This window comes from Eurytemora carolleeae, unplaced genomic scaffold (assembly GCF_000591075.1).
Source record: "Eurytemora carolleeae unplaced genomic scaffold, Eaff_2.0 scaffold41, whole genome shotgun sequence".
NCBI lineage: Eukaryota > Metazoa > Arthropoda > Copepoda > Calanoida > Temoridae > Eurytemora > Eurytemora carolleeae.
The window spans coordinates 931,030-947,367 of record NW_019396234.1 but is presented as its reverse complement, the minus strand read 5'-3'; the positions used below and the strand labels follow the sequence as shown (position 1 = coordinate 947,367).

Here is a 16,338-nt window from a genome sequence, read left to right as displayed (position 1 = left end):
TAAGTATTTCTGAAGTAAATAAAAACTTGCTAATATAAATACTCTTCTACAAGGTACTAATGCAAGGAAAGTTAATTGCAGTCGCGTATACTCTGCATACATATTGAAACCAGTTCTCTCTGGGCGGAATTTGTAAACAAGAATAGATGCATCAATGTTCGTTTAGTATCCGAGGAGATTAAAAGCAATAAACTTTTTTAATTTTGATAATTAACATAATAGTTTCCTATGAAATATGGATCTCATGTCAGGCTGTGACATCCGTCTTGTGTTTAAATTACCGCCCAGAGACAGTACACTGCAGTACAAAAGATGCGTACACCTTTGACATGACTTTCCTTGCATTATAACCTTGCTCTTCTATATATATTCAGTATGAAGGTTATACCTTTACCAGGATATACATATATATTAACACACATACTAAACTAAACTCAAATTTAGTACGTAACGGATAAACACCGATCACGTCTTCTTACAAATCTTTGGTCATAAACCTAACAAAAAACATTCTTCCAATCCGTATTGGAATATGTGTCTGTATTGTTTAATCTGGAGGCGTTATGAAATTGCTGGTTGAACTGGCAACCCCTGTAAAAATTAGGAATGTTTGTTGTGTTGAGTTTGGTGTGTGCTAAGTCGTGATGTGTTTATATTTATATATATAAATATATATATATTTTTATATTCCTCACCTATTTGTCAGGGTTTTACACTGTGTACACTACACCAGCCCCAGGCAGATAGATAGGTAGATAGATAGATAGATAGATACATAGATAGATATTGATAGCTAAATAGATAAAAAGAAGGATAGATAGATAGGTAGATAGGTAGATAGATAGATATATAGATAGGTAGAAGGATAGAGATAGATAGGTAGATAGATTTATAGATATATAGATGTATAGATAGCTGAATAGATAAATAGACAGATAAACAGCAAAATTCATTTCTTCGGAGAAGTTTTCATAAAAAGAATAAAATTGTTGGACATATTTATTACACGCAAGAATTATGTCTATTATTCAACAAATTAAATAAAATACTTATATTGAAATAACAATGAAATGCAAAGGCCAAACTAGTCTTATTTAGTAGTATGTATACGGAATGTATATCTGAATAAACCTAGTTACGTTTTTATTTGTTGTTTAAGAAAGAATTTAAGAAAGCGTATTGTTGAACGGTCCCTTTAAATGTTTTAATGTTAAAAAAGAAATAGCCGAAAAAAGGATAAAATAGAAAATGCGAAATATCAACTTGTTTTGGGCGAAAATAAGGGGTTGAAATTAATGCCATTAAACAAAAAAAACTTCAAGAAATTAAAATTCATAGAACGTACATCGATATAACAATGCAGGCAGACACAATATTCAAGAATTGAAATCTTCAATTGTACGTACGTATTTTATAAATGATATGATTAAAGTAACTGATTTCTCCTTTAATTTCGTTTTTAAATCCTTATATAATTGCAACCTGATGGCAAAGAGCTTTGACATTTCAAGAAATATATATTTTGAAAAATCAAATATTCAACGTTTGAAACATAAGGTTGTCTCACAAGATTTCAGAACCTAACTTTCAGTTAACATTTGAATACGATCATTCTTTACGACTCAAATATTTCCCTCAAACTAGCTCCTGTATGCCGAGTCCATTACAGGGGACATTAGTTCCAAAACTAACACTTGGCCCATTTCTAACACTGATTGTAAGAAATGGGCCAAATCTACAAAGTTATCTTTTTCAAGAGTATATATCTTTAAATCCAAGTCGAGTAGAACAAAATTACTCCATGTATTTATAAAAAAGGGCTAAAACTATATATTGAAACAATAAATGTCAAGTTTAAACTAATAATAAGGTGTGAGAATTAGTTTTTGATGATTCTTGATTTAATTTTAGAACATATCCCTATTTTGAAACAATTACCGGATTTCAGCTCATGTTGCGTTTTCGGAACATATCCTGGTTTTGAGACAATTGCCGGAATTCATATCAATGTCAATTTTTAAGTATTTACGCACTAATGAAACAAAACAAGATTTTTTGATCAGGTAAAATATAAACAAAATAGGAAACAAAAACAAACTGTTCTTTTATAATTTAAAAATCATAACAGCATATAAAAATTAAAATATTAATATCATTTGTTCTTACAATATAGATTTAACTAGAAATGTGGGAAACTGTTTGTTTAAAATGCTTGAAAATAAATCCTCGATATTCTCTAATTTAACAGATAAAATGTGGAAACTTAGATTCTAGAAATAATTCAGAAGTTAATTTAGTCTTCTTAAGATAATTTTTGTTTTAGTGATTAATTTTGGAAGTTTTGAAAGTGAGTTTTGTTTTGAATTGTGGATTATACTCAAAAACGGGAAAGTGGGTTTTGTCTCGAAAACGCGACAATGTTTCAAATTCAGGATATGTTCGAAAATGGAAAACCTAACATTGTCTTGAAAACGTTCAAGAGATTTAATATAAAAGAACTCCTATTATAATTTTGATTTAAAAAAAGTTTAAAATTGGTAATTGTTGTCCTCGTCATGTTTATGTTGGTTATAGTTTTTATTATCGACTTTTACTCTGGCTATGGGCCGGGATCCAAAAAACCCAGTCTTTCAATTTGTGCCCATTTCTAACACTCAGTGTTAGAAATGGGCCAAGTGTTAGTTTTGGAACTAATGTCCCCTGCATTAGCGCCTGATCCTATCAGTGTTTGTTGTCTATTCTAAACCAATAAAAATAGTATGGCGGTAACATCTAACTTTCCATCTATCTCATTATCCAATTAGAGTTATGAATCCTTCAATCGGCATTATCAGTGAATGGAAATATTTACTTCTACTAAAACTATAGTGCTCAAACTAATTCATATCTGTATATATACTTTCCTTGTCTGCCTGTCTGCTTGTTTGTATCCAATAAACGTCAAAACGGCTGAACCGATCGGGCCCAAATTTTGTGTGGGACTTTGCATGCCCCCGGGGAAGGTTTATGAAAAAATTTGCCTTCAACTGAATTAGATTTTCACTAAATTAAAAGAATCCACGACATTTTTTATAAAATCCGCCAATTTTTTGGGGGGTTTTGTTTTACAATGTACGTATACAAATAGAAACTGTTCACAATTGAAATAGAAGATGGACGCGAAGCGCCGGTAAAAGCCTAGTTTTAATAAAAATCAACTCAAAATGGCATAATTTATGTTTAAAACAATTTAAAAAAAACATACAATTATTAATTTTTTTCCAACTATCTTGAAAATTTTGTTTCAAAATGGCGATATGGACATTATTTGTATTTATACAAAGTGTTAAGAAGGATATATTTGATTACGAAGCAAATGTTATTCATGTATAGCACAATGTGCGTTCAGGCGCGCATTGAATTAGAGATGCGTGCCTAACAGAAAATTAATGTTTAATTATTATTCTATGATTATTAAATTATTTAATTAATTTAAAACAATCAAGCTTGCCCAGCCTTCTTATGTTCTGACATTTTATAATATAATGTTTAATTTTCAAGATGTGCGCGCACATAATGAAAAATCACGAAGTGAGCGTAATCAGTGTAATTGATCTTATTTACATTAGGCGCGTAAACTGTGCACTACAGAGCACAATGTGCACCCGCCGCACGCACACAAGGGAAGCTCTGGTTTCAAATTTTCCTAACTCAACTCAGCTCCGATTTGGCCGGCATTTTTCCGTCGATTTTCTCACACATTCAGCGACCAATCAGGAGCCTTGAATTTTATTCTATTATGTTCCATCATCCAATGGGAGCCCGAGACGGAAATCTGGCGGACCAGGTCGGGACTTGTTGGACCTTGGAGACGGACCGGGACGGATTGTCCGTCACTAATGTACTGGTTCGACGAATGTAAAGTCAATTAGTGAGGTTTAGTCGCTACCAACCTTTATCATTGACAAGTTCTCAGAGTAACACAAACTCACGGTGACAAAACGCACACATCAAAAGCATTAAATATTCCAGCACTGATCCAATGCCAATTTTTAACTAAAAGACATAAAAAGCGTATTATGGTGATACGGATTGCAGACCCGGCAAGCATTTTTGCGTACCCAGACTATTCGCAACCAACAGACCTTTCTAGGACAGAAGCCAAAATAATGTAAGTATAAATCATTTTAAGGAAAACTCGATGAATATAGAAAAAAAAGTTATTTTATTATCCCTTATATATAATTACTCAGATTAAAAGTGCAATTTTGCAGATGTTCAGTTTTATTGCGACTAATAATATCTTGCAAAATTTTTAATTATTTAGTATAAATTCACAAATTAAAATTGAAATATAAAACTATTGGTTGACTATAAAAACATCGGCTGTTCTTTTATATCGTAAAAAAATCTGTATTAAAAATGTATATTTTAATATTAATAAAAATAATTTTCATTAAAACATTTCGAGAGTTTTGTACTTATTTGTTTCTAAATAATGTTTTAAAATTTATGCACTAATTTAAAAAGCCGGTTAAAAAATACAAACTTTAATTTACTTCATAAACAAAGTGATTTTTGTTGCAAAACAATTATTTTATTATTTTTTCCATTCTTGGAAAATGAAAATAAAAAGATTAAGAATGATAAACACAACGCGTCGGGGACTTTTTGTCCATGTCATTCTCAAAAATTTGATTCACATTTTTTCAACTTTCACGGATTTTTAGTTTTTATTATCTTTGAAATTAATGATATATAGTGTAAATTAGAGAGATTTCGCCTAAAGTAAATTGATTTTTTCAGTTTAAAATTTGTTTAGCAAAACTGAACCAAATGTCCAAAGAAAATTCCTTGTACTTTGAATCGAAAAACGATCAGATAAAAAATGATTGCCAACCCCAAACAAAATATACAATAAAATCTTGGATGTATCCAATAATTGATGTGTATCGGTGATAATATCCAAGTTTAAGGACGAATCCCTGTAATTTAAACACTACTCCTGTTCTCTAGACTATATCCTGTCCAGACCTGTATATTACCAGGGGGACAACTCAGATTCTACACTTTTTGGTTTAAACCATTATATAACGATTATTAGTCGTTTTATTTGTTGGAATAAAACTTTTTTATTATAACAAAATTTGAATATCCCTGTTCTGTCATGACATTTTTTCATAACAAATATTGTTAAAGAAGAATTAATATTTACTTTTTACCACAGACCTTATAAGCAACAGAAAAAACAAAAATTGTTTTATTAATGCTGAGATTGAAAATTAGTTTGTATATATATAATAATATATTATTATTTAATTTGAAAAATTCTAAACCTTTTTCCTTAAACAATACCATTTTTGCAGACTTTAAACTAAGAAAAACTATTTGTTTTCTAAAAAATGAGATGGATCTGGATGGAATAGGAAGGAATGAAATGGAATAGGAATAGAAATGGGATAGAATATAAAGGAAAGAAGTGGAAAGGAAAGTAAATAAGGATGGAATACGATAGCGGAATAGATTATGATGCAATTGGATTAGGAATGGACAAGGAGGGAATACGGTACTTAGATTATAATAAATTGGGTTAGAATAGGTTGGAATAAGATGGAATAAAATAAATTGGGATGGAATAGAATAAACTGGGTTGGAATAAGACAAAATTGAGCGAACCTTGATGTTGGAAAAGGATAGAAAGGAATATATTGGAATCTAAATGGAATGAACCGGCTAGGATTAGGATTGAATTAAATGGATTGGGATGGATAAGGATGGAATTGGATGGATCGGGATGGAGTTGGATGGATCAGGATGGAGTTGGATGGATCGGGATGGATTACGATGGAATGTAGTGGATTGGGATGGATTAGGATAGAATGTAGTGGATTGGGGTGGAATTGGATTGACTGGGATGGATTAAGATGGAATGTAGTGGATTGGGATGAAATTGGATGGATTGGGATGGATTAAGATGAAATGTAGTGGATTGGGATGGAATAGGATGGATTGGGATGGAATAGGATGGATTGGGATAGATTGTAGTGGATTTGGATTGAATTAGATGGAATAGGATGGAATGAAATGTTTACACCATGAACCAAAGGTTGCAAGCTCTCACTCAAATATCGATGAGAGTTATTCCAATTACTTCTTAAAGCCTGAAGCTAAAAACAAGTGCTTTTTAATCTTAATATGTACATTGTACATATCTAAACCTTCTAAAAAGTATAATTGAGTTGGTGGGGTAAAATCAAAGTCCAAGGCACTGCGAGGCTTCAAAGACGGTCTTAAAAATTAATGCAACTTTTCCCAGCAGTCTGGATCTATGTATTTGATGAATGCTGAGTTGTGGTTAAGTATGGTTAGGTAGGAGAAGGAGGATTGGATATAATTGACCAGAAACATTATTATAAAAGACANTATCTCAGTGTTGAGTAGTACCTTTTAGATTCAGGGCTTTCAGGCCAATTCCTTTGAACATAATTTCTTCTGTATTCAAAGATATCAAATCAAATCAAATAGCTACATCTTTCTCCTATCTATCCATCTATCTATCTATCTATCTATCTATCTATCTATCTATCTATCTATTGTTATATCTATATCTCTGTCATCCAGGATGATATATACATATATATTAATATTTTAAGAAACCGAATGACAAGTACATAAATGAATTTAATAGTTTGATGAGTGAAATTATTTAATAAATTAAAGAATGAATAAATAATTAAATAATTAAATGGATTTAATAGATAAATGAGTAAAAGAATGAATGAATAAAGGATCAACAGATGAATAGTTAAATGAATAAATTTATTTATAAATGAATGAATTGGTGAACAAATGAAGTAATGAATTTAACAGATTAATGAATGAAAGAGTAAATAAATAAATGAATATATTGATTAATTGATAAATAAATGAATGATAAAATTGATAAAATTACAAATTGATTTATTTCTATCAAATTGGGTCCAACTCGAAATTTAAAAATTGCCAGAGGGTTAAATCATTTGAAACATAAATAAAAAATTACATGATAGAGTTGGATCGAGACAGATTTAAAAATAGAAAAGAAAGAAATATGAACAAGAAAGGTAGAAAAAGGTTTGATATTAAATAGAACAAAACAAATAATAAGAGAAAAAAAGACTGATAAAAAAGAAATGAATAAAAATAAAGGAGATACAGAAAGAAATGAATAAAAAGAAAGGAGACACAGAAAGAAATGAATAAAAATAAAGGAGATACAGAAAGAAATGGTTGAGAAAACCGGAAAGGTAGACAAAAGGATAGATTGATAAATGTGTTAAATTGCATACAATTAAAGTATTATATGTCATTAAGTGCTTTGCAACGGTTATGACACCTGTTCATATAAAACATGTTTTGATTCTCATACATTTCAAATAACATTGATAATATATGATACATCAGATCTCCATCCAGTATTGAGTGGTATCCCTGAGTATATCTAGATGATCTCCAGTATTGAGTGGTATCCCTGAGTATATCTAGATGGTCTCCAGTATTGAGTGGCATCCCTGAGTATATCTAGATGGTCTCCAGTGTTGAGTGGTATCCCTGAGTAAATCTAGATGATCTCCAGTACATGAATGGTTATACCCTGAGTAAATATAGATGATCTCCAGTGTTGATTAGTACCCTGAGTAAATCAAGATGACCTCCAGTGTTGAGGAGTACCCTGAGTAAATATAATTAATCTCCAGTATTGAGTAGTACCCTGAGTAAATATGATGATCTCCAGTACATGAATGGTTATACCCTGAGTATATATAAATGATCTCCAGTGTTGAGTAGTACCCTAAGTAAATCTAGATGACCTCCAGTGTTGAGTGGTACCCTGAGTAGATATAGATGATATCCGGTGTTGAGTGGTACCCTGGGTAAATCAAGATGACCTCCAGTGTTGAATAGTACTCTAAGTAAATATAGATGATCTCCAGTATTGAGTAGTACCCTGAGTAAATCTAGATGATCTCCAGTATTGAGTGGTATCCCTTAGTATATCTAGATGGTCTCCAGTATTGAGTGGCATCCCTGAGTATATCTTGATGGTCTCCAGTGTTGAGTGGTATCCCTGAGTAAATCTAGATGATCTCCAGTACATGAATGGTTATACCCTGAGTAAATATAGATGATCTCCAGTGTTGAGTAGTACCCTGAGTAAATATAGATGATATCCGGTGTTGAGTGGTACCCTGGGTAAATCAAGATGACCTCCAGTGTTGAATAGTACTCTAAGTAAATATAGATGATCTCCAGTGTTGAGTAGTACCCTGGGAAAATCTAGATGACCTCCAGTGTTGAGTAGTACTCTGAGCAAAAAAAGGATCTCCAGTGTTGAATAGTACTCTAAGTAAATATAGATGATCTCCAGTGTTTAGTAGTACCCTGGGAAAATCTAGATGATCTCCAGTGTTGAATAGTTCTCTGAGAAAATCTAGATGATCTCCAGTGTTGAGTGGTACTCTGAGTAAATCTAATGATCTCCAGTATTGAGTAGTACCCTGAGTAAATACAGATAATCTCCCGTGTTGAGTAGTACCCAGATTAGATCTAAATGATCTCCATTGTTAAGCTAGACTGTGATTAGTACAAGATTAACATCAGATCTAATATCATTTAGTAAACTTACTGAACCAGCTCAAACACATATATACATATACATTATTAGGCATATAACATAATAGATAACTGGATAGTTACATAGGACCGATTAGAGAAATAGATAGATAGATCTAGAGAGATTCACAAGCTATTTTACCAAAATCAATAATAATTATGAAGTATAATTACATAAATCTATTAAACTCATTATTAAACAATTAACCTCATTAAACCAACTAGTAGTTGTGCTTGTGAGAGCTATGTAATCCCATTACTTTATTTTATAAATGAGAGATACAATCATTTTAATCATATTTATTTTTATCTATATAATAAAGTTCTTCGCTCATATATGCATATGTATAATATATATTTATATGTTAGCTATGGCTGGCCAAACGGCTCAACCGAATGGGCGGACATTTTTTTAGGGAACCCTTAACATAGGCTAAAATAATTTTTAAAAAAATTTCTTCAAAATTCTAATTTTTTTGATTCGAAATTTATTTTCAGGTGTTTCTAATATTGTATGGGCAACGCCTGGCACTTCAGCTAGTTGTTTTTATAGTTGATACTGCTCCTATTATAATTATTCCTATTTTTATCATTTTTTTCTTCTTTTTTCAGGGCCTCAGTAGCTGCCCCGCCGAATCTAAACCTGGAAGGCGGGGGCGGGGGACGGGTTGAATCTCTTCCCGCCGATTTATCCCGCTCTAAACCCTGCTCCCGCCCTTTCCTCATCTCAAACATCATGGGACTGGAGGAGAGGCGGGACCAGGATTCTCCACCCACCCACCACCACCAGGAGGAGGAGGATGGGGAGGAGGGAGGAGTGTCTCCGGGTGGTTCTCCGGGTCCAGATTCAGATTCAGATCTCATCGGAGCAGACGGAGACGAGGATAGTATAGCCAAGGTATCTATCTATTGATCAATCAATCAATCAATCAGTCAGCTAATCAATCTATCTATTTACCTATTTAGATGCGTAAGCAGCGAAGGTATAGGACGACCTTCACATCCTTCCAGCTGGAGGAGTTGGAGAAAGCGTTCTCTAGAACCCACTACCCAGACGTGTTTACTAGGGAGGAGCTCGCCATCAAGATCGGACTCACGGAGGCCAGAATACAGGTACAGATTAGGGGTTATTTTTTACACTGAAAACTGTACATACTGTGTGGTGTACTCTCAGTTTAACGATTTTTGTGTTCAGACAGGTACAGCCCTTGAGATCGCTGAACATGATGTGTTTTTTTTTTCTGGTTACAGGGCTCGAAAAAAATCTGCAAATTTTGAAAAAGAATATTTATATTGAGATTTTGTAGCTTATTTTGATATCGGAAAGTTCTTTAGTTCCCAGGATATATATATATTATATAGATAGATTTTAGGAAAATAACAGAGTGATTATTGACATGTCGGAAAGGGGATACAAGGGGGGGGGAAGGGGGGAGAGGTAAAGGGGGTGCAAATAGGGGAAGGGGGAGTAGAGGTGGTATAGTATGTAGGGAGTGGTGGGAGTGCTATCATTTCACGCAATCATGATAGATTTTGGAGAACTCAACCCAAAACTATTAAATCTTTTAATATTCTCGTATTTTTGACATTTTTTGTTCGTATTTAAAAAAATAAATAAACACCCTTTCGGAGTTTAAAGGTGCGATATTACTTAAAGTAAAATTTATACACAGTTTTCCACTTTATCGCAGAAAATTAAAGATTTAGCGGAATAATTAGTTACACTATACAGCTGGAAACATGCAGTTAATCCGTGGAATTTTCAAAATATTTCATATATTTATAAAGATATTTAGTAGATAATATTATGTTATTGATTGTGTGCAAAGGGTCCTTTTTAGGATTTTACGATTCATTTTAATAAATAGTACAATTTAGTTCACAGTCCCTTTAAAGCTGGGTTTAAAGCAAATCTCTGCAACATTTGTATTGTAAAAATTATTTTCTAATTAGGGATATGACGCGAAAATTTACAGTGTACATTTTGATACATTTAATTAAAATGATAAAACAAAAAGGGAACCAATTTAACATAGATTTGAGCAGTGTGAGGAGGGGGGTGGTGGGGGGAATAATGATTGGGGGAGAATTAATTGGTTCGTAATTTAAGTAAAGTTTAAATCAACGTTTTACGTTAAATAATCTTGTATTTTGGGAGAAACTGTTGATCTTTATATTTAGTTGGACACGGTGTAGGCTATTTCATATTTCGGGACACAGTGTAGGCTACTTTATATTTCGGGACACGGTGTATAGTAGACTATTTTATATTTCGGGACTCGGTGTATAGTGGACTATTTTATATTTCGGAACACGCTGTAGACTATTTTATATTTCGAGACACGGTGTATAGTAGACTATTTTATATTTCGGGACACGGTGTAGGCAATTTTATATTTCGGAACACTGTGTAGGCTATTTTATATTTCGGGACACGGTGTAGACTATTTTATATTTCGGGACACGGTGTAGGCTATTTTATATTTCGGGACACGGTAGAGGCTAGTTTATATTTCGGAACACGGTGTAGGCTATTTTATATTTCGGGACACGGTGTAGGCTTGTTTATATTCAGGGACACGGTGTAGGCTATTTTATATTTCGGGACAGGGTGTAGGCCATTTTATATTTCTGGACACAGTGTAGGCTACAGTTTACCACTTGTGTATTTTAGGGCAAATTTATTTACATTTATCATTTAAAAGTATAAGTAGAAGACATATGTAAATATTTAATTGATAATTATTAATTTTTTAGCAAGAGAAAAAACACCTGTGTTGAGTTCAACTTTAAATATTAAATGTATCTAAACCTTACCTAATTATGAGCTATTCTCTAAACTTCTAATTTGTCCGTTTTTACAGCTAATCTCACTAAGATCTGCTGTCAGAAAGCCGCTTCTCATATTTGTAAGCAATAGCTGATTTTTTCTAAACAGCTGATATTACAAACAGCTAATTTTAGTAAATAGCTGAGTTTAGTAAAAAAAACTGATATATTTAAACAGTTCTCACTAAGCAATTCTGCTTGTAGTTAAGAGCTGAGTTCAGTTGATTATTATCGCTGATAGTCCTACAGTAAATAACTGATTTCACTTGATTATTATCGCTGATATTACTAGAACTTAGTAAATAACTGATTTCACTTAATTATTATCACTGATCGAACTAAAGCTTAATAATTAACTGAGTTTACTTGATTTTTATCGCTAAAAGTACTAGAGCTTAGTAAAAAACTGATTTCACTTGATTATTACCGCTAATATCATTAGAGCTTAGTAAATAACTGATTTTACTTGATTATTATCACTGATAGCATTAGAGCTTAGAAAAAAAATGATTTTACTTTATTATTATCGCTAATAGTTACTAGAGCTTGATGATTATCACTGATAGTACTATGGAGCTTAGTAAATAACTGATTTCTCTTGATTATTATCGCTGATAGTACTATGGAGCTTAGTATATAACTGATTTCTCCTGATTATTATCGCTGATAGTACTATGGAGCTTAGTAAATAACTGATTTCTCTTGATGATTATCGCTGATAGTACTAATAACTGATTTCGCTTGATTATTACTCGTACTAGAAAGATGATCCAAATTTAACAAGTGGTCTCGCTAAATAAATTGACTAATTATGATTCAATTAGTTGGATATGAATAAAAATGTATACACATACTAATTGAGTGATTATATTAATATTAGTTGATTAGACGACATGATTGCATGACATAGCCTGGAGGGGTTGACAATTCAGTCTTCTTCACTTTTACTTTTCCTTCATCCTGCCCTCACTCTCTTCCCTTTATCATACCCTTCACTCTCTTCCCTTTATCATACCCTTCACTCCCCACTCTTTATCATACCCTTCACTCGCTTCCCTTTATCATACCCTTCACTCCCTTCTCTTCACCACATTCCCTTCACCCCATTATCCCTTCCTCCTGGATCCATCTTCCATTTTTCTCCCAATCTTAAAACCCTTTCAGTCCTCTCTCAATTTATATTACTCCTCTCCCATTTTATCTCACCCCCCCCCCCCTATCCAATTCCTTTTTCCATTCTATAATCTTAGAACTATTATGTCACACGGCTTGGATCTAAAACACCTTCCCCCCCTACCCCGTCAAATAATTGATATTTAAATGTTCGAATTCCCGGTTTCTATTTCCTTTAAAATACTTTAATTAATATTTGATGGGGGGTACTGGTGGAACCTAATTAAAGGAAACCTAGCTGACATGATACAATTAAACCATATTATGATTGACATGTCTGTAATTAAGGTAATTAAATTCAATTTGTGATTTCTAATATTATACACAAACCTATACCACCTCCCCCCCTTCCTGACAGTCTTGAAATCCAATCAGCTTGGGAATTTTTATTTAATTAGTATTTTTGTGTTAATTAACTTTTTTAAAATGCGAAAATTTGACAAAAAATATTAGTTAATTTATTTCTGGGTTAGGATTTTGGATTAGAAGTAATAAATATCGTAGTAAACCCCATATTTGTAAACCTGAACACACCTAGATATATTACGTTGTACATTATCTGTAACCTAACTACGCTCGTTAATTCCTGAGTAAATCTATAAGTCCTTATCATTAACATGTATTACGATTTAGTTTAATTACGCTCCTTAATTTAACATGTACCATGAAACTTAAAATATAGATCAGTTGGAATAAGAACTCTGCTTGATTACGGTATTAGAGTAATTGTTCCTCGTGTAGCGAACAAGAGGGACCTGAGTTGTATCTCGATTGGAAGATATAGACTAGGAAATACAGAGACTGTTGTATCTGGATTGATACAGACTAAGGTATTATTGTAGACCACAGAGTTTTAGAACAAGTTGTATCTCGGGTGATAGATACAGACCAATACAGAGAGCTAGATGTACCTGAGCAATACATACTAAAGAATACAATAGCTTTGATACAGACTGAGTAGATCGACCAGAGAGTTCGAGAGTTGTACCTGAGCAAAACAGACTAAGGTATCATTGTAGACCGCGGAGTTCTAAAGAAGTTGTATCTTGTTTGATAGGAACTGACTGATACGGAGGTTGTATCTGGATTGATACTGACTTATGAAAACTTTTGTTACATTTGTTACAAGAATATATTATATATCATTCAGAATATAGCATAGTTTTTTTCATCTGGGCTTTTTTCTAAACTTGGGGCTCCATTTAGAATCTGGAATTTTATCTAAACACGGATTATCTTTAATCAGGGTTTCAATCTTGAAGCCGGGTTTCAATCCTAAATCCGGTTTTCTGTTTTTAATCCGGGTTTCTATCTCAAATCCGGAATTCTGTCACAAATCCGGGATTCTGTCAAAAAGGTCCCAGGATTATAACCCGGATTTCTCGCCTGGTTTGTTGAGTTTGCCCTGGTTGGATTCATATATCCAGGTCCGCCCTTGCTACTGGCAACAATAAAATAATTACAATTATGTCAATTAAACCATTATATTTTATTGTCCTTTATTGTCGAAGATTGGACTGCAGGACTAATAGCTCCGGTATACTCGAGCTACATAGAACCTAGATCATTAACCATCTCAAGCTTTCTACTTTTTATACATCTTTTTTTAGTCTTCTTTTTATTTATTTCCATTCTTATATTTATCGTATTCTAGGTTTGGTTCCAGAACCGGAGAGCTAAATGGAGAAAACAGGAGAAGGTTGGACCAAACGGACACCCCTACAGTCCATACGGTCCTCCTCCTGGACTCAGTCTTGGTCCTGGTCCCATGGGTGCTCTTCCAGCCTCCCCTGGAGGCCCTTTCTCCTCCCTAGGGTTCATGGGGGCCGGCCGGAAACCGTTTGAAGGGCCCGGGAGTCCGTTAGTTTCAAACAAATTTCCGAATTCTTTCCTAACCCAGGAGCAGCATCAGATGCTTCCTTCCCTGATGCACAACCGTCGGGAACATCCTCATCATCCTCTCCTACCCCAACTCCGTCCTCCATTTATTCATCCCAGCCTCTATCCAGCCCTAGCCTCACTATCCTCCGCTCCAGGGTATCCGCCGTCTATGGCCTCTTTTCACTCCGTCCTCGCCAGTCTCTCCGCCTACCGACCTGGACTACACCAGGAGATACCAGATTACGCTTCACTTCTCCGAGCAGCGGCATCGCCCCCCTCGCCTCCGGCTTTCTCCGACGAGGCGAAAGCTCGACTTGACTCCGCCAATGATTTAAGAATTAAGGCTCGAGAGTTCGAACTGAAACTTGAATTGGAGAGCAAAGGTTCAGAACCATAATCCACGGATCTCTTAACCTTTCTCTCTTCTGTGCTCTTTAGGATACTTTGAGACCTATGGCTCTCAAGGAACCAAGAGAACTTAAGAAAGTTTAGTTAATCCTGCTTTTAGTGTTTTAAGAAAACTCTGTGATAATCCCGTCCTCTCTCTCTCTATATCTCTCTTTCTCTTTCTACACCCAGTGTGAAGTACTAAATATACAGGGTGAATCAGAGAAACAGACATTGATAAAACCGTCTCAGACACCCTGTATATCCTCAAATATTGTATAATTAACCATTCCTAAGTATTTGTTTTTGATGCAATTGTTAATGCATTTTTATTTTATTTGAATAGAATTATATACATAGTGCTTTAGACAAATCATATTTTAGTTATTGTCTTTTTAATGATCGATAGATAGATTAATAATAGATATAAAGAGATAGATAGATAGATAGATAGACAGATAGAAAGATAGATAGATAGATTTATAGTCAGACAGACAGACAGATGTAACAAGATGCAAATAATTGTAAATTGAATAATAAAATGCGGTTAGAACCTTAGAAACAAATAGACTGTACGGGAGAAGGTTAGATAAATAAACGCATAGCTAGGTAGGATAGATAAATAGATAGCTAGGAAGGATAATAGACTATACTGTAGAGGGTTAGATATATAAATGCAAAGCTAGGTAGGATAGATAAATAGATAGCTAGGAAGGATAATTAGACTATACTGTAGAAGGTTAGATAAATAAACGCATAGCTAGGTAGGATAGATAAATAGATAGCTAGGAAGGATAATTAGACTGTACGGTAGAGGGTTAGATAAATAAATGCATAGCTAAGTATGATAGATAAATAGATAGCTAGGAAGGAAAAATAGACTGTACGGTAGTAGGTTAGATAAATAAATGCATAGCTAAGTATGATAGATAAATAGATAGCTAGGAAGGATAAATAGACTGTACGGTAGAGGTTTAAATAAATAAATGCATAGCCAAGTATGATAGATAAATAGATAGCTAAGAAGGATAATAGACTGTATGGTAGCAGATTAGATAGATAAATGCATATCTAAGTATAATAGATAAATAGATAGCTAGGAAGGATAATAGACTATATGGTAGCAGATTAGATAGATAAATGCATATCTAAGTATAATAGATAAATAGATATTATCTAGGAAGGATAAATAGATTGTACAGTTAAAGGTTAGATAAATGAATGCATATAGAGATAAATAGATAGCTAGGAAGGATAAATAGACTGTATGGGAGAAGGTTAGAAAAATAAATGGATAGCTGAGTATGATAGATAAATAGATAGCTAAAGGATAAATAGACTGTATGTTAGAGGGTTAGATAAGTAAATACATAGCTAGGTATGATAGATAAATAGATAACTAAAGGATAAATAGACTGTACGGTATAGGAGGTTATA

General features: G+C 33.4%; 1 protein-coding gene across 1 annotated transcript; it reads left to right on the top strand.

Annotated features, from left to right (window-relative positions):
* The first annotated feature begins 3,650 nt into the window (after positions 1-3,650).
* On the top strand, positions 3,651-15,277 carry LOC111698927 (homeobox protein aristaless). The gene is made up of 4 exons (XM_023469404.1): positions 3,651-4,150; positions 9,244-9,529; positions 9,598-9,744; positions 14,288-15,277. The coding sequence occupies exons 1-4, from the start codon at positions 4,059-4,061 to the stop codon at positions 14,909-14,911; spliced, it is 1,149 nt and encodes a 382-aa protein (XP_023325172.1). The 5' UTR covers positions 3,651-4,058; the 3' UTR covers positions 14,912-15,277.
* Positions 15,278-16,338: the final 1,061 nt, after the last annotated feature.

Coding starts and splice junctions, on each gene's coding strand:
- LOC111698927 (XM_023469404.1), top strand. CDS start 4,059: ATGGTGATACGGATTGCAGACCCGGCAAGCATTTTTGCGTACCCAGAC. Junction 4,151..9,243: donor AGGACAGAAGCCAAAATAAT/GTAAGTATAAAT, acceptor TTCTTTTTTCAG/GGCCTCAGTAGCTGCCCCGC. Junction 9,530..9,597: donor ACGAGGATAGTATAGCCAAG/GTATCTATCTAT, acceptor TTACCTATTTAG/ATGCGTAAGCAGCGAAGGTA.